General features: G+C 40.6%; 1 protein-coding gene across 1 annotated transcript in view; it reads right to left on the bottom strand.

The window, feature by feature from the left end:
- SLC4A4 (solute carrier family 4 member 4) overlaps positions 1-24,381 on the bottom strand; it is a 331,827-nt gene that overhangs the window by 183,973 nt on the left and 123,473 nt on the right. The window contains exon 4 of the mRNA XM_040966902.1: positions 10,639-10,774. Within this exon, the coding sequence (XP_040822836.1) occupies positions 10,639-10,774 (136 nt within the window). The remainder of the gene's footprint in view (positions 1-10,638; positions 10,775-24,381) is intronic.

Raw genomic sequence — 24,381 nt, 5'->3', positions numbered from 1 at the left:
TTTGTTTTTTGCAGCCAATTGGGGAATGAATCTGCAGATGGAAGATCTGTCTCCTTCTCTATCTCTTTTTCTGTACACAATTTTTACTCTCAAATAAATAAAACTTCATTAAAAAAAAAAAGGTAGTAACACCAAAGTGCCTTTAACACTTCACAACTGGGGCCCGGTGTAGTAGCTTAACGGCTAAAGTCCTCGCCTTGCACTTGCTGGGATCCCATCTGTATACCAGTTCTAATCCCAGTGTCCCACCTCCCATCCACCTCCCGGTTTGTGACCTGGGAAAGCAGGCTGACGGCCCTAAGCCTTGGGACCTTGCACCCATGTGGAAGACCCAGAAGAGACTCTCAGCTCCTGGTTTCAGATAAGTGCAGCTCCAGCCATTGCAGCTGCTTGGGAAGTGAATCAACGGACAGAAGATCTTCCTCTCTGTCTCTCCTCTTCTCTATATATCTGACTTATCAATAAAAATAAATAAAATTTTTAAAAATTAACAAAAACTTCACAACCGGATCTGTTTGGATTCTACAAAATTCGCTGACATATTCCAAAAGAGAATGGTAAACTACTGCTATTCCTCCATGCGCTTGTGCACACATACTCATGAGCCATCAAATCAGTATTTCTTCACTGTGGTGGTTATGAAAAACTGAAGAATAGAAGAAACTGTGAGGAAAAAATGGCAATTCTACATTATCTTCTTTTAGAATTACACAGACATGACCAAAACAACAAAGGGAATAAGATGAACTGGGGTTATTTTTAGAATAATAACTTTGTGCCACATATCACAGTGGTTAACTCTGGCTAGATCGTCTTTCTGTACTTGCTCACAGAAACTTTAATTCTGAGTGCTGGATGAACCACATTTGCATCTGATATGACAACATATTGCCGAAGAGAAGATCGTAGATAACGGAAGATTTCACAGTAAATGAAATCAGGTTAACAGAATTATGTCATCTACCAAAAAATCTGGTGATTACCTGATTTTTACTAGAAGTTTGATTAGCTGAAGGATAGATACCTCATGCACAAAGAAGAGTGACAAGAAGCAAATAGAAATTCTATAAAGGAGAAGTCCCCTTCCAACAGCTATCAAGATTCTGTCTGCAAACACATTCCTTCAAAGAAAGTAAGGTGGCAGCCGGCACAGGATGCAAAGTTCGTCCTTCTCTGCCATTACACTTGCTGTAGTCTAAATGTATGTCTCGTGGCAAAATCTTAACCATTAGCCTGGCAGGTGAGGCCTTTTGGAGGTGATCAATGTCTTCCAAAAGGGGCCGCACTTTGCTAGCTCATGGCTCCTGAGATGCAGACAAAAGATGCCACTTACGAAGATCCAGGTCTCACTAGAGACTGAATCTGCTGGTGCCTTGGTTGTGGCATGCCAGCCTCCACAACTTGGAGAAATAAATTTCCGTTACCTACATCTGTGTCTAACCCAGGCCATGGAATTTTGGTTTAGCAGCATGAACTAAACTTAAATAGGTCCAGTGTTGTGGCACTGCAGTTTAAGCCACTGCCTGTGATGGTGGCATCCCACATTGATACTTGTTCATGTACTGCCAGATCCACTTTTGATTCAATTCCATGCTAACACTCCTGGTAAAGCAGCAGTAGATGAATCAAGTGTTTGGGTCCTATACCCACACAGAAGATCAGAAACACGTTTCTAGCTCATGGCCCAACCCAGGTATGTACAGCCATTTGGGGAATAAACCAGCAGATATAAGATCTCTCTCTCTCTCTCTCAAACTCTCTCACACATACTACACACACACATTTTCTCTCTCTCTCCCTTTTCTTCCCTCCCTCTCTCAATCTGTCTCAATCTCTACATATAATCCTGCCTTTGAAATAAATAAATAAATCTTTAAAAAATAGAAATATGACTTTGAACAAGTTTTAAAAGTACATTTAGAGATTATAAATCCTCACTCTGCTAGATTTATTGAAACAGCATTACTCATCCTTGCAGACTACACCAGCCCTTCAGGTCAAGATTTAGCCATAAAGGAAAGAAAAGTCTCAACCAGCCATTTTCTTAGAATTTATATTCCCAAGGGATAAGTATTATCAAATTAGCAGTTCAGTAACATTGAATGTTGCGATAAGGAGAATTTTGAGGCAATGCCTGCTAAATCCCTCTCAAACCAGGCACTCTGATGTTACTTCTAACATTTGCATTTGTGCATGAAAGAATGGCATTTCTATTTAAACAGAGTGTTTGCAGGTAGTTTCATTCTAGAAAGTACACATGCTATGTGTCTCTTCCTCACATATCAAGGGCAAACTTAAAAAAAGAAAAGCAGAACTCTTACTCAATTCACATGAGAACCCATTAAGGAAAAAGCTAAGGCAAAGGTACCAGAGTTCAGCTCACTCGAGTGCCAATGAATCTGGAGAGGTGCATTAGAGCCACATAATTATGATTCAAAAAAAAAGGCTTTGCAGTACAGTGTTCTAAAAGCCACTATCTACCCTTCACGATAACTATGAATAACTGCATATTTGCAATAACTTTGCTACTTCTCCCTTTGTTTCAATCCTTGACATGTACAGGAAAATTAATTTCAGGAGCTGGTTTCTTAAACCCTTGCCATTACAAAACGTTGTAACCTTGGAGGAGGAGTTTATTAGATGAGGATTATTCACTCACAGCCCTTAGAAGAATAATGATAAAGTTCTTTGCAGTTGAGCACATTCTGAGTGACTGCCAACCAAATACCATTTCACTCTTTTGTTGAAGAAACAGAAGATCCATTGGGAATCACTGAATTTTGCAATTTTCCAATCATATGATTAAACATAATTAAGGAATGACAGGACCTCAAACTTAAAAACACATCAGTTTTACAGTGGAAAATAGATATAACCTTTGCACAAGAATGCAATCCAACTATGTAGAACTATTGCAACTGTAACAGATTTCTTGGTAACTGATAAGTATCTTTTCACACAGAAAAAGAAGACAATGCTTGCTTGTATCAGGGATAAATGTCTAAAATGATTCACAACAGATGTTAAGAACAGTTCAAAAATATTTGCAGTAATCATGAAGGATACTGTATAGAATTACTGAGATATAAATACACATTCATACCATTACAAAGAAAATCAAATTCCCAGATCTTTTCTTTAGAAAAACAGAAATACAGTTGGTCTGAGGCAGAATTTCCCACAATACATCAGTAATGAAAATACAGAGTAAACTGGGAAAAGAGTGGTCTCTCTGATTCCAAAGTGTAAATATCAATGTGGACATTCTAGGGTTATGCCTTTCAAGTGCCAGAAGTAGGCAACCTTCTCTTTGGCTAAGTCACTCACATAAACAATATCAAATCACCCACTTAAAAATTAGCCTGCTGGGGCTAGCATGTTGGCTCAGCTGGATAATCTCTATCTCCAGCTCCAGAATCCCATATGGGTGCCAGTTGTGTCCCAGAGGCTCCACTTCCAATCCAGCTCCCTGTTTGTGGCCTGGAAAAGCAGCAATAGACGATAGCCCAAAGCCCCAAAGCCTGGGGACCCTGCATCCATGTGGGAGACCCAGAGGAAGCACCTGGCTCCTGGCTTTGGATCAGTTCAGCTCTGGCTGTTGAAGCCATTTAGATAATGAACCACCAGACAGAAGATCTTTCTCTTTTCTATCTTCTCTGTAAACCTAACTTTCCAATATAAATAAACAAAGCTTAAAAAAATATATAGTCTGCTATAAGTTTATTGAGTTTTGAGTCCTGTGTGCTATTGCCTTGGCAGATTCAGACCAAATGATTTTGGGGACATTACATGGCTCACAGACTGGACATCCACCACCCACGTTCTGTAGAAGTGAAGGGGTGTCAACCTACTAAACAAAAGCACCAGCAGGTGCTTATCTGGGCTGACTGGAAGCATAATGCCCATAACCTTTCCATTTGCTGACCTGCATTTGTTGCAACTTGTGATGGCAAACCTCTTAATCCAGGTTTGTGGGGACATTCCAAGGCATGACATTAACACACATGCCATCTAACATGGATGAAGTCCAGTGTCGTGTATCTCAAAGTTCACTAAAGGGAAACCTAAGGCAGAAAATCACTCTGGTAGAGGTCACTCAAAGAAATGAAGATCGTGGGCAGGGGAGATGGGTGTCCCCTCCTCCTGACTTTGGGCTGTCATATGGCTGGACCAATTTGTTTCAGGTATCCCATTAGCCAATGCTCACGTACCTGGAAGTTCTTAGCAAGGAACACACGCTTCCTCACCAATTTCAAATAACTTCTTTTTTTAAAAAAAGATTTATTTATTTATTGGAAAGTCAGATATACAGAGAGGAGGAGAGACAGAGAGGGAGATCTTCCATCCAATGATTCACTCCCCAAGTGTACACAACAGGGGGCCGATGCTATGTCGATCCAAAGCTGGGAACCAGGAAGTTCTTCCGGGTCTCCCACGTGGGTGCAGGGTCCCAAAGCTTTGGGCTGTCCTCTACTGCTTCCCAGGCCACAAGCAGGGAGCTGGATGGGAAGTGGAGCCGCCGGGATTAGAACCGGCACCCATATGGGATCCCGGCGTGTTCAAGGTGAGGACTTTAGCTGCTAGGCCATGCTGCCGGGCCCCTCAAATAACTTCTTATTATGACACCTTTGTTACTGAATGTTACTCTAACCATATCAAATCCCTTTTTAAGAGAGTGAAATTCTTTGGGATTCTATGGACCATACACATTTCTCAGGTCTGATAAGTGTGCCATCTATGTAGTTTTCAACTTGTACTCTATTTGGGAAGGTCCATAAAAAAATTCAAAGTTCTATCATTTATAGGAAAAAAAAATAGGGAAAAGATATGGAAAAGAGAATAAAGAAATAAGCTGTGACTTTAAACTCCACATAAAGACTTTTCTATTTCATAGTCTTACATGACCACTGTGCTTTCTGAGACTTCCAAAGTGACATCGCCTCTACTATTCAAATGCAGGCACAGGGCCAACCTGAAGTCCCTGGGGGAAGACTAGAATCCCAGGAAGTCCCAGAATCAGTGTAGGATATGCATGGCCAAACCCAATCATTAGCCAACTGAAAGTACAGAAGCTTAAAAAAGAAAAGCAGAATGCTATTATGTTATGGGGAGTGTAGGCTTCCAGTAGAAACTATGCTAACCCACCTGAGTCTAAGGTTAAGTCTCTACAGAACAAAGCAGTCCACAGTTGGGGTTTTCACAGCAAATTCAAATTTGCAAGGCAGGCAGAAAAAGATGCATGCCACAACTCCATGTATCAAATGAAGGCCTGCTAAGCCCTAAATCTTTTGTTAGTCTCGGAGGCTTCAGATTTTTTAATAGGAAAGAGAAAAAACTGTCTTGTCTGAAAACTGGCCACTATAAATGCAAGTTGTAAATTATCATACGACCGGCACTGTGAGATGTGCTTACGACACCCACTTCCCATTTGAGCGCTGCCTATTCTGTGCTTCTGATCTAACATCCTGCTGATTAGCGCACCTGGGAGGTAGGAGTTGGGTTCCTGCCACACAATGAGAGATCTAGATGGAGTCCAGGCTCTGGGCTTTAGCCTGGTCGAGCCCCAGCTGCCTTGAGCTTTCAGGGGATCAACCAGCAGATAAAAGATCTCTTTGTCTTTCCCTTTATGACTCAGCCTTCCAAATAAGTAAACACATAAATTTATTTAAAAAAACTATCACAAAAACATTTTGCAGCAGACTATGTCATAGGAAGGAAAGATTTCTGAAAATAGGAACACTTCTCCATGGATCATCACCTCCAAACTGCAGAAGAGCAAACTAAGCATCAAGATCTGCTTTCTTTACTAACTTATCTAATCCATACATCTTGAGTATGGTCCGCATTGCAGATACTTCTAGAAACTAGAAATATAATGAGAAAAAAAAAACACAACCCTAAAAAATCCTTGCCCTCAAAGACCTTCGATTCTTTGGCAAAGAGAATAACTTGATATAGAATAAGCTTAGCAGTGGTGAGAGCTAAGGTAAACAACGATGGTGGGGAAGGGACAGGAAATGTCGGGGGACATTTCAATCATCATTAGGACAGCACTGAGAAGGTGATGTTTGATTAAAATCTTGAAGGATGTGAGCAAAGGAGCCACAAAGATAATTGCAGAAGAGCGTGGTAGGAAGAACATCTCAGGGGGAATGGGTGATGTTTGTGACAGAGGCACACTAGCAGCAAGGGGGACTGCAGCAGACTGAACGAGGAGGAGAAATACAGGCAAAGGTTGAAAAGATTGTGATGGTTAGTTCATGAGGGAAGCAGAGCAGAGAGGGAGACCAACCAACTCGGACTCATTTGCAAAAGGCTAGATGACAGATGATGGTGCCTTGAACTATTGTGGAAGTATCAAGTGTGAGATGCATACATATGAGAGTAAAACAGAATTTTCCAACTGACAGGAAGCAAGTGTGGAGAAAGGCATAAGCAAAGGAGGACTCCAAGGTTCTGGCTTAAGTAACTAGAAGAATGGAATTACTTATAGAGACAGGAAGATTCAGAAGAGGAACAGATGCAGACCTTTTTTACAGACTGGTTAATTCTAAGACCCCTATCAGCGTTCCAATTATCTGGTCCCAAATAAATAAAAGTCTAGATACGGGATATACATGCCGATGTCCCAGGTCCCCTCCTGAGCTCTGCCAACGGTGTACTTAGGGTCTGTCTCACTTTGGTCAACCAATGTTTCTAAGAAAGTAGAACCTTCAGGGTAATTGTTTCTAAGTTAGTAAGCTCTAATATATCCACACATTCAACAAATATTATCATGCAACTATTACCAAGAAGACACTGTAAGACAATCTGAAACAAGTAAGATGGTCCTTGTCTTCGGTTGAATTAACGTGATGAAGACAGCAAAGGGTACAGAATACTATCACATTTACAGTTAGTTAGTAGGAACTTGGAGAGTCCTATATAGAAGAAATATAAATATACTATACTTATGTTTATTTAAACATAATACATATTATATAGCTTCAGAATATTGAAGAGTGGAGAATATCTGTGGGTACCACTTCTTCCTGAACAACTTCCACCGACACTCAGTGTACTGCCAACATGCATCCTCCCCAGGATTGTAATCACTTGGGGACCAATTAGGCCACCAGAATTGCACATGTACTCTCAAAAAAAAATAGTCTGTAAGGATGTTAAAGTACACAAGGACATTTTAATCTTTAGGAATTTGAAATTAAATTACTATGGCCATTTCACTCAATGTTGAATTGCCTATACAATGGAGTTATCTCTCTACCCTCTAGGAACAGGGGTCATATAATAGATTGTACTTTTGTGAAAGAAAACACAGAGAATCCCTTCTGAATTCTACCCAGAATCAGAATCCAGTCAGCTCTTCAAGATGCAAGGATGAAATTTTGGACTTGTAAGATATTCATAATGTTTGAGACTGCAACTCAATATGATTCTCATTGGATAATCTAGAAAACTAGAGATTATAAGGACGGTACAACTTGTTTAATGCTAAATATCTGGTGGGAAGCAAAGATTAGACCAACATGTCATTCAATTCAGGCTACAAAACACAATTCATTTTCCATTATAAAGAAGGAAAAGAAAGAATTAAATGGAGGTACCAGTAAAAGTCCTGACTTTGGAATCCTTCTTTTGGAAAATTTTGTTCTGAAAATTTATTTGTTTGAAAGAATGAGTGACAGGGGAAGCAGGAGACACCCAGAGATTGAAGCCTTCCAATTCATAGAGGATTTTTGCTATACACGTAATCAATTCTGAGAGAAAAAGTGAGAAACAGTAACTTTACCAGGGGAAGAGGTCCCAGAAGAACAAAGAAGGAAGAATTTCAAAAGAGAGCATTAACGTTTGTGAAAATGTCCTACCAAAAGCTTTTTAATTAGGAAATGAAACTACCAATTAGCTATCAAATATGAGAGCTTATCAAATGCACCCTCTGTAGGTATCTATTGAAACAGAATTATCTAGCAAATGGGAAGTAAAATACTTTAAAATTAGGCCTTTTTTCTTAATATTTACAAATGCTACAGTAAACTGCATTTTTTTTCCTGAGTATGCTTAAGTTATAGAAGATAAGCAACCTCCAAGGACCCTACTAAATTTGTCAAGAGTGAGTATTTCTGTCGGGACTGAGCTACCTAGAAATTCTTGGTAAGAAATCAAAGCACTTCACCATTTAGCAAATAAATTAATCTATGAAGCTTCTCCAGTATTAAAATAGCAAATGGATGAAGACATTCAATAGTATTTAAAGTTGTGGGAATAATAGTAAATTCACAACATACAAAGCATAAATCTGAGTAATAAAACACAACAATTCTAACTAACTTAGCGATGACATGAATCTAAAATGATAATAATATACACATTTTTTATAAAAAGCTCTTTCGTCAACTCTTAAAAGAGTCTTCATCCAGAAAACAAATGGCTAGTTACTGCTTCCGTATAGTGCATCTGCTCTTAAATCATAAATAATTTTAACAATAGTGTCTTTCCAAGTCTAGAATATCCTATCTAAAACCAAAACAGCACACACAAATTCATTTTCTACCTCTAGCCACAGGAGAAGACTTCTAGCTTTATTTTTTTGTAAACACAATTATTTGGCCTTCCTCATTCTTCCACTTCCCATCCAGCTGCCAGGCCATGGCCTGGGAAAGCAGGAGAGGATGGCCCAACAAGATGCTGCACCAACATGGGAGACAGAAGAACATTCCAGCTCCTGGCTTTGAATCAACTCCACTCCCACACTTATGGCCACTTGAGGAATGAACCAACGGATGGAAGATCTTTGTTTCTACTCTTTTTGTCTTTCCAATAAAATAAATAAATAAATCTTTAAATTAAAATCACTTCGAACTTTCCCACAAGATACAAAGATGTACAATATGAGCTCCTTTCACTCACTTCAAGAACCTCAAACAGGCCTAACGGAAACTATTCATTTCAAAAACATGGGTCTGGGGGTTGGGGTGTGCTCAGAGAGCTAAGGTGCTGGCAAGGAGACCAGCACCCCTTACAGGGTCTGGGTCTGGGTCTGGGTCTGGGTTCATGTACCCTCTTTGCTTCTGATTCAACTTTCTACTAATGCACACCCTAATAAGCAGCAAGTGACAGGTCAAACACTTGGTCGCCTGACCCCATGTGAGAGACCTAGATGGAGTTCCTTGATCCTGACTTTGAACTGGTCCACTCCCAGCTACTGTGTTTCAGGAATGAATCAGTGGATGAAAAATCTCAGCATTTATGTAACTCTCCTGCACTGCCTCTATGTTGTTTTGCCTTTGAAATAAAAGTAAATGATTGGGCCCAGGGCAATAGCATAGTGGCTAAAGTCCTCGCCTTGCATGTGCCAGGATCCCATATGGACGGTGGTTCTGATCCTGGATGCTCCACTTCCCTTCCAACTCCCTGCTTGTGGCCTGGGAAAACAGTCGAGGACAGCCCAAAACCTTGGGAACCTGCACCTTCATGGGAGACCTGGAGGAAGTTCCTGGCTCCTGGTTTCAGATTGGCTCAGCTCTAGCCACTGCGGCCACTTGGGGAGTAAATCATCAGACAGAAGATGTTTCTGTATCTCCTTCTCTCTGTAAAATCTGCCTTTTCAATGTAAATAAATAAATATTTAAAAATAAATGATTCAAACTTTCTAAAAATGCATAAACATAAAACAGTGATTGAATTGAATTCCAGACTACAAAAATACACAAACATTATTTTACTTGTGAAAATGAAAGCATTGATATCATTGAACTAATGATGAGATTAAAAGTTGCGTTGTATCCAATTTTTATATTACATAATTATATGTCACAAAATATTGAGTTGGGAGCATATATTTAAATCAATATGTAAATAAAATCTCTGCTATCATCAGACTGGGAAAATCTGATGCTTGTACAGTACTGAATAACTTACACAACAATTCCATATATGTATGTATCTAAGCAATGTGGCATAATTTTTACATATATTTTATATTTGTATTTTGCATGTTTTACACAGCACACATATATATTATCAGTAGTAGACATTATTGTCCACTCTGATGATAAATCCAAAGTCCTAAAAACCTGAGCATCATAGAGAAAACATAGGGCAGCACAAGAAGGTAAACTGAGGCAAATAAACTCCAAATTCAGATGAACCTTATACTGGCTTTGAACTGGGTATGAAGCAGACGCCAAGGCTTTACTTGAAATAACAGCAACTCCTTGATAAGCATGACTCCTCCTAACAGGCAATGGGGAGGAGTCAGACAGGCATTCACCAGACTCCTCGAGTGGGCAGACATGGAACACACCCCTCCACCACCACCTCTGGGAGTTGAGCCTCTTATCCTCTTGAACTATTCTACCACTGCAGAGCACAGCAAAAATGAGATTTATACCACAGTCCTTTAAAAAGTCCAAATTATAATACCGCTCAATGAAATGCAATGCTCAATAAAGCAACACTCTCACATGACACAAGGGATACCTGGCATCCATGACAATGTAAAAGAAATTTAAGAAACAGACCCATGCATTCTCCATCCCACCCAACACTGAGCTCAGTTGTTCAATGTGCCCCAGCCTGGCTACCTTGTCCTGCACTTGCTGCCCGGGTCACTACTGCTAACACTTCGTCATGCCTCACCTGGCCGTCTCCTTCCATTCCATCTCCTGCCCATCCACGGCCAGCAACTCATCCAGTTCGGTGAAGAGCTGAGGGGGTGCTGGGCTGTCATCCTCCTCCCCCAAGATGAATCGGACGCGTTCTGCGGCAGGAGAGACTGCGGAAGTGAAAATACTGAGGTTAAACATTGGCTGGACAACCCAGAGGAAAGTGTTGCTCCGCGCTCTCCCTCGCTCCTCTGCGTTATTGGGCTTCTCCTCCCCATTTTCAGTGGACATCTTTCTCATAAGCCTCTCTTATCCCCAGTCTAAAGGCAAAAAGTAAAAACAAAAAAAAAATTCAATTAACTAAAAATAAATAAGCAAGCCTTCTCTTGTGTGTCTTAGCTGACGACCACGCTCCAGGACAGCACACTAGGTCTGTGTGGCGTGTGATAAAGAACCTTTAGCCCTAGGATGAGCTGAGGTCCAACCGCATGACTCTCCTTCCCTCCCACTTATGACCTATCCAAAATTATTACAGGGAAATCATCTTGAGCCAATCACTTTTCTATACAGCAGTGGGAGGTGCCACCAAACACCCCAATCTGAGTTCCCCCCTGGAGCCACGCCTCCCACCCAGCCTGACTCTGTCCAATGCCTAAAGCCCACGCCCTCACAGACTGCTCACTGCACATAACTGGCCAACTGCAAAGCTGATGAAGGAATATTTAACAAAATGGGGCCTCTTCTTTACATAATGGCAGGACCCCAAAAGTTTACACTTCAGTGCACTTGAAAAACAAGCCCAAGTAAAATATTGCACACTTGAAGGGAAAAAACACATCTTCCAACACTCTTAAGCACATAATTGAATGCCCTACTAGCTCCTTTTGACCCCATCTGCTGAAAATCATGTAATGAAATTTTAACTAGAATTTCCTCCAGGTCATGGGTTATTTTTCCTTTCTTAAAAGGGAGACAGAGACACACCGACAGGGAGAAGTACTGGAAAATGGATGATCACGTTACAAAACTCAGGCCACTGATTATAATCTATAGTCCCTGACTAAAACTAAGAATGGCACCTATATGTCAATGTCCTTCACACACATATGCATGTGTAGCTAAATTTGAGGAACTATGAGGGCATTTTGAAAAAGTCATGGAAAATGTAAAGAAAAGTTTTTTTTTTTTTATCATAACATCATTTTTCAATCCAGGCATAGTTTTTCATAACACATTTTCCATGAGCTTTTGAAGGTTCCTCATATATGTACACAAACAACTCAATGAACCACAGTCCTTAAGATCTGTAAATAACTTCAGTGTAGGACAGAATATGATTTCATAGATCAAAATTTACTACAAATCCATGAAAAATATTTAACTGGTAATCAAACTAATCATTAAGATCAGATGCATTTTTTACCCCCCCCCCAAAAAAATGAGTAAAATTAAAAGGAAATGATAATGCACAATGTGTCACCTTCCTCTGCTAGTCCCTAAATGGGAAATTTGGGAAAAAATGAAAAATGTTTAAGAAGTATGTGCCAGGGCCAGTGCTTGGTCTGGCATTTAAGACTTCGGTTAAAGTGCCGACAGTCTACAGTGGAGTGTGCAAGCACTCCAGTCTCCTGCTACCAGAGACCCTGGAAGGCAGCAGTGGTGGCTCTGGGAGATTAAAACCCTTCCTGCTTAACTGGAAGACATGGATTGAGTTGCTAGATGTTCTTGTAATAAAATACCACGCAGTCATAAAACACAAGGTTGAGATTGCTGGAGGAGGGAAGTGGGGAGTTGACATGTATACAATATAAAATTAAATGAACAATAAAAATGCAGGCAAAATGTGATTGCACTTTAGCAGAGAAAAAAAATACATATATATATCCATAAAATCCTTCTTGGCATTGAGGCAGCCTTCACTGAGTTCTTCTCTAATTTGCAGGTATTTCAGTAACAACACAGTTCAACTTCAATTAACACTGGATATTAACTATAATGGCATGAAGTAAAAAGGTTGTGGCTAACTCTTTAGTGCACTAATTATTACAGAGCCAACGAATCCAGTCTATCAAGATCATTGATGAATCATGCCACTTCGTTTTAGTCTCAGAGCTGCGTTCCAAACATTAGCTAGTTCACACATAGATACTGTGTGTGGTTGGGTTGTCTTCTTGTCGCCCAATAACAAACCCACATGACATGGGCCAACAGCAGAGGGAATTGATCAACAGAGATGAGAATACAACACAGGAACAAAAACTTGGTGATGTCAGAAGTAGAATTTGTGTCAAAACTTCATGGAACCATGAAGACACTTTGAAAAATTCATAGGAAATAGGAACAAAAGACATGCTTATTTAGATCCCAAAAGAAATCCCCAAATTTAAGTCTATGTATAGTTCTCTTTTCATAACACACATCTTCCATGAACTTTCTGGAAACACTCTCATCTGAAAGACATCACTGCCAGGGAAGGTTCACAGTGCTGCCAGTCACCATTTGAGAGACTCTGGACATGAAGCTCAGCAACAAGAACAAGGAAAGTGGTTGTGATGGGAAGGATAGCAATATCCATCAAGAACGTTTCCCATCGTTATTTCAATATATGTCTATAAGAGATAGAATTATCTTTAAGACTCTATAATACTACTGGCACAATTAAAAATGCCAGTTTATTTTATTATCAGATGTCCAATCAGGGTTTAAACTTAAAATAAAACCAGCTTTTATATTTGTTAATACTACTTGGTGAAAAAAAACTGTAAGGTTCCAGGACTTATGTGTGAAAACATTTTCAATGTCTTTTTCACCCAATAAATGGAAAGGAACATTTTTTAAGGAATCAGGGAAGCCACAAAAAAATTACAAGCAGAATTTGGAAGCTGGACATTCCTTGTAAGGAGTACAATATTCATACTACTACATGTCTGGCCACTGTATTCATAGTAGTTCTAAAACTGACAATCGCAAAACTAATTCATTTTTGATCAAAATTCAGCACTCAATTTCCCCTTAGAAGAACTAGCCTTTAGGAGGGAGAAGTCTAGGTCAAGACAAGCACCTTTTTGAACATTTCTAAAGATGCAATGTAGGCCTGACCCCAACTCTAACAGAGAAGAATAAATGTTTCTCCAGTTTGAATAACATTCTCCTACATAGACAGCACATGGCCCCACTCAGCAAGGGCATAACCCTGTGGTCTGGCATTCCCAACTTAGGAAAGTATAAACCATTATTTATTACACAGCAACTCAACAGTGGCTTCCGTCGAATATGGAACGGGAGGAGTGTCATGAACTCCAAGTCTGGCTTTCTAGCTACCATGCCCAACACTTTGCCTAGAGGGTCTTATTTACTATAAACGGTTCCCCCTAAGCAACAAGTGTCAACATTTCTTGCCGAGCAAAATTCTAAAACTGTGTGTCATAAACCACGACGCTATTCAATAAATTTCCCTCCCCAATTGCCCCCATAAGATTTCCCAGGAATCAGAAGTACATGTCACAGTGATTTGTCTGGTCAATAACAACCTATGGGAGGGGCCTCCTCCTTGGCTACCACATACATTTCTCAACTGCCAATGTCACTCTTAACACGAAGATACCCAGAGTGTGAGCCCCACAGTGAACTGTCAGGAATTCATAGCTTCCTGCAACCTTTGATCATACGGGGGAATGGACTTAACACAAGGACAACATTGCACTGAGATAACTGGACTTGCCTGGGTTTGAATCCCTGTTACTTATAAGCTATGTGACCTGAGACATGCTAATTAACCCTCTGTGTCTCAAGTTCTCCATCTGCCAAAGAGAATGATGGTGATGATGGTAATAGCTGCAACAGGAGACTAAATTAAAGTTCTAAAACTTGCCAGGGCTTAGTGGCAAAACCTGCTTAGCTTCTAACCAGCAAAATCTTCACAGACAAAAGCCTCACAGGGCTTGAGAGCACCTGGCATGGTGAAAATAAATTATATAGCAAAAAATAAGTTATTAAAGTTCTGCTTGTTTGACTGCAGGATACATATAGTCGGCAATGAGAACACAAAAGGGCACCTACACTCTTGAAAATATGACGGAGAGCAAGAGGAAACATAAAAACCCTTTAACTGCAGCTTAACACAAAGGGTGTCAGAAAGTCAACTTATATCACATCGCAATAGATTGCAACTCTAAGCAATTACTAATTTAACCTTACTATAAGTGAGAACCAAAGGAAAAGCGACAGGGAGGGTTGCTGGGAGAAAGAGCAGGCATCAAATTCATCCAATCCCCTTCGTCAGCACAGGAAGTATGTAGATGAAGGTGACATGAATGCTTCTAATTTGCTTTGATTTCTTTTAAGTCCATGTTCTGGTTAGAATATGTTTTAGCTTTTGGAGTCGCTGTAAAATTTGCTGGAGGCTCCTACATCAATGTGGTCATGTCTTACAAGTGCCCTCATTCAAGCTGACAATGTGGTGGTTGGCAGGGGTTGGAGGTGAGAGTTGAGATGGGGGGAACAAGGGCTCCCAAACCTCCACCAGTGATAAGAAGAAAAGCGGAAAAATGGTGGGTGCTGCCCACCCTCACACCCACATCACCACCTTCACTCCTGCTAGGTTTGAGCTTGGCCTTGGAGTTCACCCGGGCAGCCACTATCCCTGAGAGACAGCCCGAGTGATGAAACCTCTGCCAGCCCTGACCACGGAACAGTCCATTCTGAATTCGCTAATAAATTCGCACAGTGGCCCTGGCCCGTGTGTCCTTCTTCCCAGAGCAACTCAGAATCCCCTTGTGACTCACAAACGATTGTGTGCCTGTTTTACAAAAGCCCTGGCCCTTACCCCCAATCAGAGAGATCAGAATGGGGGTCACAGATTACTGGCTTCAACCTGGCCTTAGACCTGGTTGTTGGGGCATTTGGGAACAAAGCAGCAGACACACAAGCTCTCTTCTATTTCTTTTTCTTTGTAAATCTGCCTTTCAAGCAAATCTGAAATAAAACAAGACACTTTAAACAGAAAGAGAAAATGCTTTGAAAGCGGTCCTCATTCTTTTCCACTTGATCCAACTTTAAATCAGCTGCATGTCACTAAATTACAGTAGTCATTCAAGGTTGAATAAGCCTCACTTTAAGTGCTCCTTCTTTTTCCTCTGTTAGGGGGAATTCTCCAATCCCCACACCACACCTAATCTGTGTTTCTATTAGGACATGTAATACCTACACCTGCTTTGTGCTCCATTCACTGCTGTACTTTATATTTGTCATCAGTGAAACACTTTCAATTCACAGTTGGTTGAATCTACAGGTGCAGGAGGAAGAGAGCTGATTCTGTCTACCACATTGTCTTCCGAATCTCTCACTCCTCAAGCCAGACCTCCCACCTCGGACCCCTTACTAAAACGCCTCTCAAAGGCCAGCAATCAACAACTCCACAACAACTCTGGAATGGCCATCCAGTCTCCTTTTCTTTTTTTTTTTTTTTCTCATTACAACATTTAATACTATTTCCCAATGGTTTGCTCTGGAAATACCTTTTGCCTACTTCAGGCGCAGTAAAATGTACATTTTTTAAAAGATGGAAAAAAATAGGTGAAAGAACGAGTGAGAAAAAATCGGATGCTACAAGCTCTGTCCCGGGACTTCAGATGTAATCTCTCACCGCCTGTTTTCCCTAGCTCTTCTTCAGTGCAACTCGGAGAAGAGCCGGGTGCAATGAAATGGCGACCCTGCCGTCTGGCACAGCAACTTCCACTTAGTAATGCAATTGATGAGTAATTATTAGGTTTTAGTTTAGGTAATACACTATTTGTTCAAAGATAACAAAATATTTTCTAAGATGAAGTTCCTGTCCTCAGAAATTTACAGGTTGAAAAATAAAACATAATAGGAAAACCGATCAGTAAAAATGTAATGTGTACACTTTACATAAATAAGTTGAAAAACATGCAATATACAAAATGCTCATTTACAATGGATATATACCTGCACTGCTTTATGCGCTTGCCATCTGCTCACTTATTTTACACAAGCAACGGAAACAGTTTCTGTTGGATGTAAGGACTCTCTCAAGTTTAACAACTAGTAAATGAGACAACTTCACATCAACCTGGTTAGTTTCAATCCTATTTCTTACTTGCCAAACCCCAATGTGTGATCTCCATGTGGTGAGAAATTGCTTTAATTAAAAGACAAACAATGGTCAGCTCGCCATAAGAACATGGACGGTGAACATGATGGATTTCAGAGGGGGCAGAAACCACAGACATAAGAAACATTCTGTACTGTATCCACCAAAACACCATTTGTGAATGAGTCCTGTATTTTCATCCTGTGAAGCATCCCACTGCGGCTACCCTGCAGGCTACCAAAAGAACAGTCTTAACAGAAACAACCGTCATAACGAACAGCTCAGATGCAGCATGACAAGCCACATCAACTCCCTTCAGTGGGTGCTAGGAGGACTTCGGGCTCCTCCACCTCCTTCACAAACTCCGCAATGAGAAAAAGAATAAACCTCTAAAATCTAAGAAAAAATAACTTCCACTTTAAGTTTTTACATGCTACTATCAACTGATGTACTGAACTCTCAAAATATAAGAAATAACTACCGCTTTGCTTTTAGCATGCTACCATCAACTAATTTACATAATCATCCTTTCAAATATTCACTTCTACCTTTCAAAATAAGAGTAACGGTTGCAAGTAGATTCTGTGGTGCTCAAAACTATCACAATCAAATGATCTAACAGCACTCTAAAAATACACATAAAATAAAATAAAAGGTGCTTCCAAGCTCATGTAATACTGAACAGACAGGCTTATGCATTTTTTCATAACACATACTTTCCATGAACTTCTTGAAGCTTCCTTAATATACATAAGTCCCTCAAATTTCATTATTTTTTAAGATTCATTTACTGTTTTAATTGGAAAGTCAGATACACAGAGAGGAGAGACAGAGAGGAAGATCTGCCATCCAACGATTTACTCCCCAAATGGCCGCAATGGCCAGAGCTGTGCCAATCTGAAGCCAGGAGCCAGAAGCCTTTCTCGGGTCTCCCACATGGGTGCAGGAACCCAAGATTTTGGGCTGTTCTCGACCTATTTCCCAGGCCACAAGCAGGGAATTGGGTGAGGCAGCAGGGCTGGCGGAATTAGAACTGGTGCCCAAATGGGATCCCAGCCGATACAAAGCAAGGACTTTAGCCACTAGGCTATCGCACTGGGCCCCATTTTCACATTTTTAAGTACAAGAAATGACAAACGGGGGAGGCACAACTGCCTATCCATTAAGGTGCTACTTAGAAGCCCTGCATCACATACCCAAGCGCGTGAGTCAAGTTCTGGCTTCACTTCCTGCTAGTAGACACGGTCAAAGCAGCAGATGCTGTGCTGGAACTTGGGTCTTTATACCACACGTGGGAGAGTAGGGGGCCTAGATTGAGTTCCTGCTTCCTAGCTTTGCTTGGTACAGCCCTGGCTACTTTAAGAATTTGGGCAGGAAGCCAGGGAATGGGTGAATCAGTATCTCTCTCTCTCCCCCTCCCTCCCTCCCTTTCCCTCCCCTTTACCCCCCTCTCTGCTCATTCCTCTCTGCCCTCTCCTTGTATCTAGTTCTCTGTCTGCCAAAGAAATCAAAGAAATGTTTAAGAGCAGACACGGTGTAGCCTCCACCTGGGATGCTCACATGTCATAGTTCCAACCTCGCTTCTCTAATTCTAACTCAGTTTCTTAGTAATGCGCCCTAGCAGACAACAGAAGAGGCTCACGTACTTTGATCCCTCCTGCTCATGCCAGAGACGAGGCGGAATTCCAAGCTACCCTGGCTTCAGCCTGGCTCGGCTTCAGCAGGCGTCTGGAGAATAAACTAGCAGATTCAAATTCACTCTCGCTCGCTATCCTTCGTCTTCTCCCACTTCCTTCCATTCTGCCTGTCAAATAATAAATAAAACTTGAAAAAGTCCAGAGGGCCAGTGCTGTGGCATAGAGAGTAAAGCCATGCCGTGTGATGTCTGCATCTTTTGTGGGTGCCAGTTCATGTCCTGGCTGTTCCACTTCTGACCTAGCTCCCTCCTAATGAACTGGGAAAAACAGCAGAAGATGGCCCAAGTGCTTGGCACCCTGCCACTCATGCGGGAGACCTGTAAGAAACTTCTGGCTGAGCTCAGCCTGGCCTGCCTCTTGAAACCTTCTTCAGAGTGAACCAAGGATGGAAGATCTCTGTCTCTCCTTCTCTCTGATTTTCCAAATAAATACCTAAATATATTTGAAGAAAATAAATCTCAAGATAGGAGAAATAGTTACGCTAACAAAAACAAGCTTTCATGAACATCCATGTATTCAGAGCATACACACACTGTAGTGACTATTAGTGCTCCACCCCACCTTCCTTTGAGAAGCAGGATCTATACAGCTCTTACACGTCCACTGTGCTAGTCTCACCTCCACAGACTCACTAGCCAGTCACAGGGCCACAGCTCCGTGCCACTGCATTTTGGGAAGACACTATACCCAATCCAAGCCGATCAGAATAAGTGTCAGCCTTTTGCTGGAACTACTAGATAATAAATCTTACTTTAGACCAAGAGGCTAAGATGAGAAAAAAGCTGTGACGTGCAGATGGCCTTGTTGCAAGCCTAAGGGAACAGGCTGCCTGGGAAGAAACATGGAGCAACTCAGCGCCAAGCAAGAGATAGCATGGATCCAGCCATGCTTGAAGGCATCTAATTTTCAATCATATGTGGCGATTCCGTTTTAGCTTAAAGAAAACTACATTGAATTCTAGTTCACTTAAAACCAAAGTGTGCCAATGTACACTTTTATGATTCCATCTTAACTAATGAGTCAATTTTCACACATTGGGTTCATCATCAAATTGATAGACAAAACTTCTTTTTCATGCAGAAATTGAGTTTTAAAGTGATCCATATGAATTATCTAGATTTTGTCCTATTGCTCAACCTATCTTTCCCTCAACCAATCCAGAAAATTACTATTAATTCTCATACTAGCAAGCCCTAGACAGGTAAATTAGATGGTTACTTTTTCTGTTCCAAATTATCTAAGAAACTGAAACAGTCAAATAGCATTCATTAAAATGGATAATTTTAAACATACTTAGGTATCTATGTATTAATAAGCTCCCACTCAAGAAAAGCTGTCAATTACCACAATTATCCTTAATATTCCACAACATTATTATTCAGCTGCACAGAGTCAACAGCATGAAGAACCAGGGGTTCAGAGAAGTAGCAACCATCTCAGGCAGGAGCGCGGTAAGCTCAATTTGAGGTGGCAAAAGGTATTAAGAACCAGAAGTACTCAGGTTTGAAGGAAAACAGCTATGGTTCAATCTTTTCAAGATGAGAAAAAAACTCATTTATCTTGGGTTTATTTTACAAAACATTATCAGAACTCAAATTATACTTGCAAGAAACTCAGAATTTTGAAGATTTATTGATTTGAAAGTCAGAGTTACACAGAGAGGGGCAAGACAGAGATCTTCCGTCAGTTTACTCCCCACAAAGCCACACTGACCAGCGTGATCCACTCAAACCAGAGTCCAGAGTTTCATCTGGGCATCCCACAGAGACTTGGACCATCTTCTACTGCCTTTGCTAGACCACTGGCAGAAAGCAGATCGGAGGCGGAGCAGCTAGGACACGAACTGACTCACATGAGATGCAGCCTTACCCACTACAACATAATGCTGGCCCTTTAGAATTCTTTAAATTTTATATTGCCTACCTTATTCTACTTCCTCCTTCTTAATTTCTACCAACACAGTGGATTAAAAAAAAAAAAAAAAGCTATGACTTCTGCAGTGGTGTTAAAACATGTTTTGTTTGATGCCACTAAGCCATTTACAAAGAGGTGGTCCCAGTAATGATCTACTAGTCACATAAATGTCTATGAAATTCTGGGCTATGCCATGTACACAAAACCATGGATTCACAAACTTTTTGGTATACTAATTCTTTAATTATCCCAACTAATTATAATTATCAGTTACACATATTCTTTTAATACTTCATTTCTATTGAAAAGAGAAGCAAAATTTCAATTAGTTGGGTTTTTAATTCATTACATTATTTAATTTAATTTAATTTAATTTAATTTAATTTAAAACACAGAGACAGATCTCACATCAGCTGGTTCATTCCCCAAATACATTCAACACCAATGGCTGGGCCAAGAGAAAGCCAGTGGTCTAGAACTCAACCAAGCTCTCTCACAAGGGGGCCTAGGACCCAGGTCCTTAAGCTGTTACCTGCTGCCTCCTGGCACTGACAGAAGGCTGGATCAGAGGCAGAAGAGCCAAGCTGGAATTCAGCCACTGTGATGGTGATAAAGATATCCCAAGTCGCAAAACATCTGTGCCATTGCTTGGCTGTTAACATCCTGAATGGTGATGCAATCTAAGTAAGGTAACAATAAAGCCACTTTTGGGGGCAGAGATCAGGACCTCAATTTCCCAAAAGGGACGTCAGTTTCACAAGTCCCCAGTGACACACCACACAAGGAGCCAAGACAACGTAGGAGGATACAGGGAGCAGTTGGATGGGCACATCAAATAAAGGGGATTCAAGTGTCAGGACAGACCAGCATGCTTACATCCTGAACTATATCTTTTGACAGCTACCATCTGCCAGGAATTACCAGGAACAAACATGAAAGTAAGGTCGCAAGAAAAATTCCTACAACCAAATCCATTTACCCATTTTAGCTACGAGGTATCCAAAGTTTTCAGCAGCTGTAGACAATCATTCTGTCTGATGGTTGTTTTGAAATTCCTCTAGTCTTTTGTTCAAATCAAATCATTTTTACCAATATTTAGAAGTGCCCCAATGCTTTGCTTAGTGAATCAATATTTTTTTTTGTCCTGTCTCTCCTTTGTTCCATTTATAACTGAGTTACCTGCACTTGCAATCAAAGGCTTATTGATTTATAAACAATGGATAGAAAAAGCAATAAAAGGATATAATCTACATGTTAATCAATATCACTAAGTGGTGATATTATTGATCATTCTTATTTTCCTGATTGGACTTATGGCAAGTTCTAAAGTTTCCGAAATTAATATCAATCTCATGTTTCTGAAGAAAGCAAACCAATGGAGCACTTCCAGTCGCTAAACTGAGAACAGTCATGTCAAACTACTGCCTAGTTCGTGCTCTCAAGCATATGCATCCACAGTCTCAGTTATCTTTTTTCAATAATTGTCCAACACAAACATAACCCAACAACAATGGCCGCATACATTGCACACAATTGATTAGCTAGTTCTGAACCATCCAAAAGGACCAGCCATTGTTCAGAAAGTTAGTTGAATAAGAAGCCACAAAGGGGGCCCGGCGTGTTAGCCGACCATCTAAAGTCCTTGCCAGGCATGCACCAGAATCACATATAGGCAGCAGTTATTGTCCCGGCAGTCCCACTTCCCATCCAGCTCCCTGCTTGTGGCCTGGGAAAACAGCAGAATATGGCCTAAAGTCCTGCACCTGTGTGGGAAACCCGGAAGAAGCTTCTGGTTCCTGACTTCAGATTGGCTCAGCAGTGGCCATTGCGACCACTTGGAAAGTGAATCACTGGATGGAAGATCTTCCTCTCTGTCTCACCTCCTCTCTGTATATCTGACTTTACAATAAAAATAAATTAAGAAAAAAAAGAAACCACAAAGGCCTAGACATAATCCTTTGAGCATAAAACCTTAGTGGCATGGAAAGATAAGTTGCAGATGAGGAAGTGGCTTTTTACTTTAAATGGTAAAGATTATGATCATCCAGAAACTTTTTCCTGAAAGACCTGGACATTCCATGTGCCCATCCTAGCCCTGTTCCCGCTGAGCTTTCATCCCTTCCTGCCTACTTCCCTCATCTGCACCCTGCCAGAGCTGTCCATGAAGAAGCTTACATGATGAATCACTCTGCTTCACTGTGGACACATCAGCATTTTCTCCAGGTTCCATTCAGACCAATTATCAGCACAATTTATACCCTGAGGTTTCTAAAGTCAGAATGGATTCTCATCAACATTAGGAAATAGTCAAGATTCCCAAAATAAATTCTACTGCTCTGTTCAAGCGCAACTACTTTCTATACAAAGCAGCTAAATTTATAGCTCCAATACAGTGTCACAACCACCATGTTAATGCTGATATTAGATGTCTTTCTGTGTGTTCACACACAAAAAAAGACATTTTCTTTCTTGTAGATTGGCTTGCAAAATATATATAAAGGTACTTCAAACGATTCATGAGAAGGGAACTGAAAGATGTTGCTTTTGAAATCTATGTATACCATAGATCTTCAAAGATTCACGGAAAACCATGTATTATGAAAACTATGCACAGATCTCAAAAACTATTTCCACCAAAATAACCTTATCTTTTAATTTCATTTTGCCACAAACTTTCCAAGGTAACTATATATATATATATATATATATATATATATATATATTTAAAGTAATTTATCTAAGGGCCTGATTTACATGCACATACTTTACAGAATTGATTGGACTTTTAGCCGCGTGATTGATCATATTGACAAAAAAAAATCCACCCATCTTTCCTGGATAGCAATGTTGAAATGTGATTGAAAATATAATCACTTTTGGGCCCAGTGCAGTGGCCTAGTGGCTAAAGTCTTCACCTTGAATGCATTAGGATCCCATATGGGCACCGGTTCTAATCTCAGCAGCTCCACTTCCCATCCAGCTCCCTGCTTGTGGCCTGGGAAATCAATCAAAGACAGCCCAAGCCTTGGGATCCTGCACCTGCATGGGAGACCTGGAGGAAGTTCCTGGCTGCTGGCTTCAGATCGGCACAATACCGGCCGTTGTGGTCACTTGGGGAGTGAATTATCGGACGGAAGATCTTCCTCTCTGTCTCTCCTCCTCGCTGTATATCTGACTTTGCAATAAAAAATAAATTTACAAATTTAAAATATATATAATCACTTTTAAAAGCAGGAACTAGAGATTAGATGCATCAAGGAATTATTACATAGATGTCATTTTTAAGAAAAGGAACGTAAAGAGAAAAAGTGACATTTTTTTCCCACAGACATATCACTACTTTGTGGATTCTGATACAATTCTGAAGGCAACACAGAAATGTCAACCAGATACCACAGCGCTCACAGCTTTTCTTCTTTGCTTTACTTGTTTCAGAGCAGAGGGTCCGACGTCAGCGGACGGACCTCCACCTTTGAAAGTTTAATTATATTCTCAGCAAAGCAGCAGGCAGATAACGGGTCCTCCAATTCTTCCCCTTGGATAGCTATAGTTACACTGTCCTCCAACAACACAGTATTTCATCTGACTGGCACCTCTTTTTTTTTTCTTTTTTAAAAATATATATGTATACACATGCAGCGAACACTGTTTACATATTTCACAACACAGATTTAGAGGCACAGCAGCAGTCACAAGTGTAAAGCAATTACCACGAGCGTGGATTCACTACTGCTGCTCTTTTATTTGTTTTGCCTCTTCACTGTGCAGCCTTCCTTCAGGCAAGGACATAGCAACAAGATCCTCCACAGAGGCTAGTATTGGTCTTGCCAACCATAAGAATAATGAGCCCTCCAAATTCTGTTCATTATAAATGGCCTAGTGTGTTAGGACTGCAATAGCAGCATAAAGCAGACTAAGATACTTTCTTTCTTCAACCCCAGACACCACACTTTGGGAAGCCAACCAGCAACACATATCCATTGATTAGAAAAGACTTCAAAACCTGGCCAGAAACAAAAAGACCATTTACTAAAAACCTCAGTTCAACTATTTG

The sequence above is a fragment of the Ochotona curzoniae genome, unplaced genomic scaffold, assembly GCF_017591425.1.
Source record: "Ochotona curzoniae isolate NIBS_2020 unplaced genomic scaffold, NIBS_Ocur_1.0 scaffold_4506, whole genome shotgun sequence".
Taxonomy (NCBI): Eukaryota; Metazoa; Chordata; class Mammalia; order Lagomorpha; family Ochotonidae; genus Ochotona; species Ochotona curzoniae.
The sequence above is the reverse complement of the archived record's forward strand: the minus strand, read 5'-3'. Positions and strand labels throughout refer to the sequence as shown.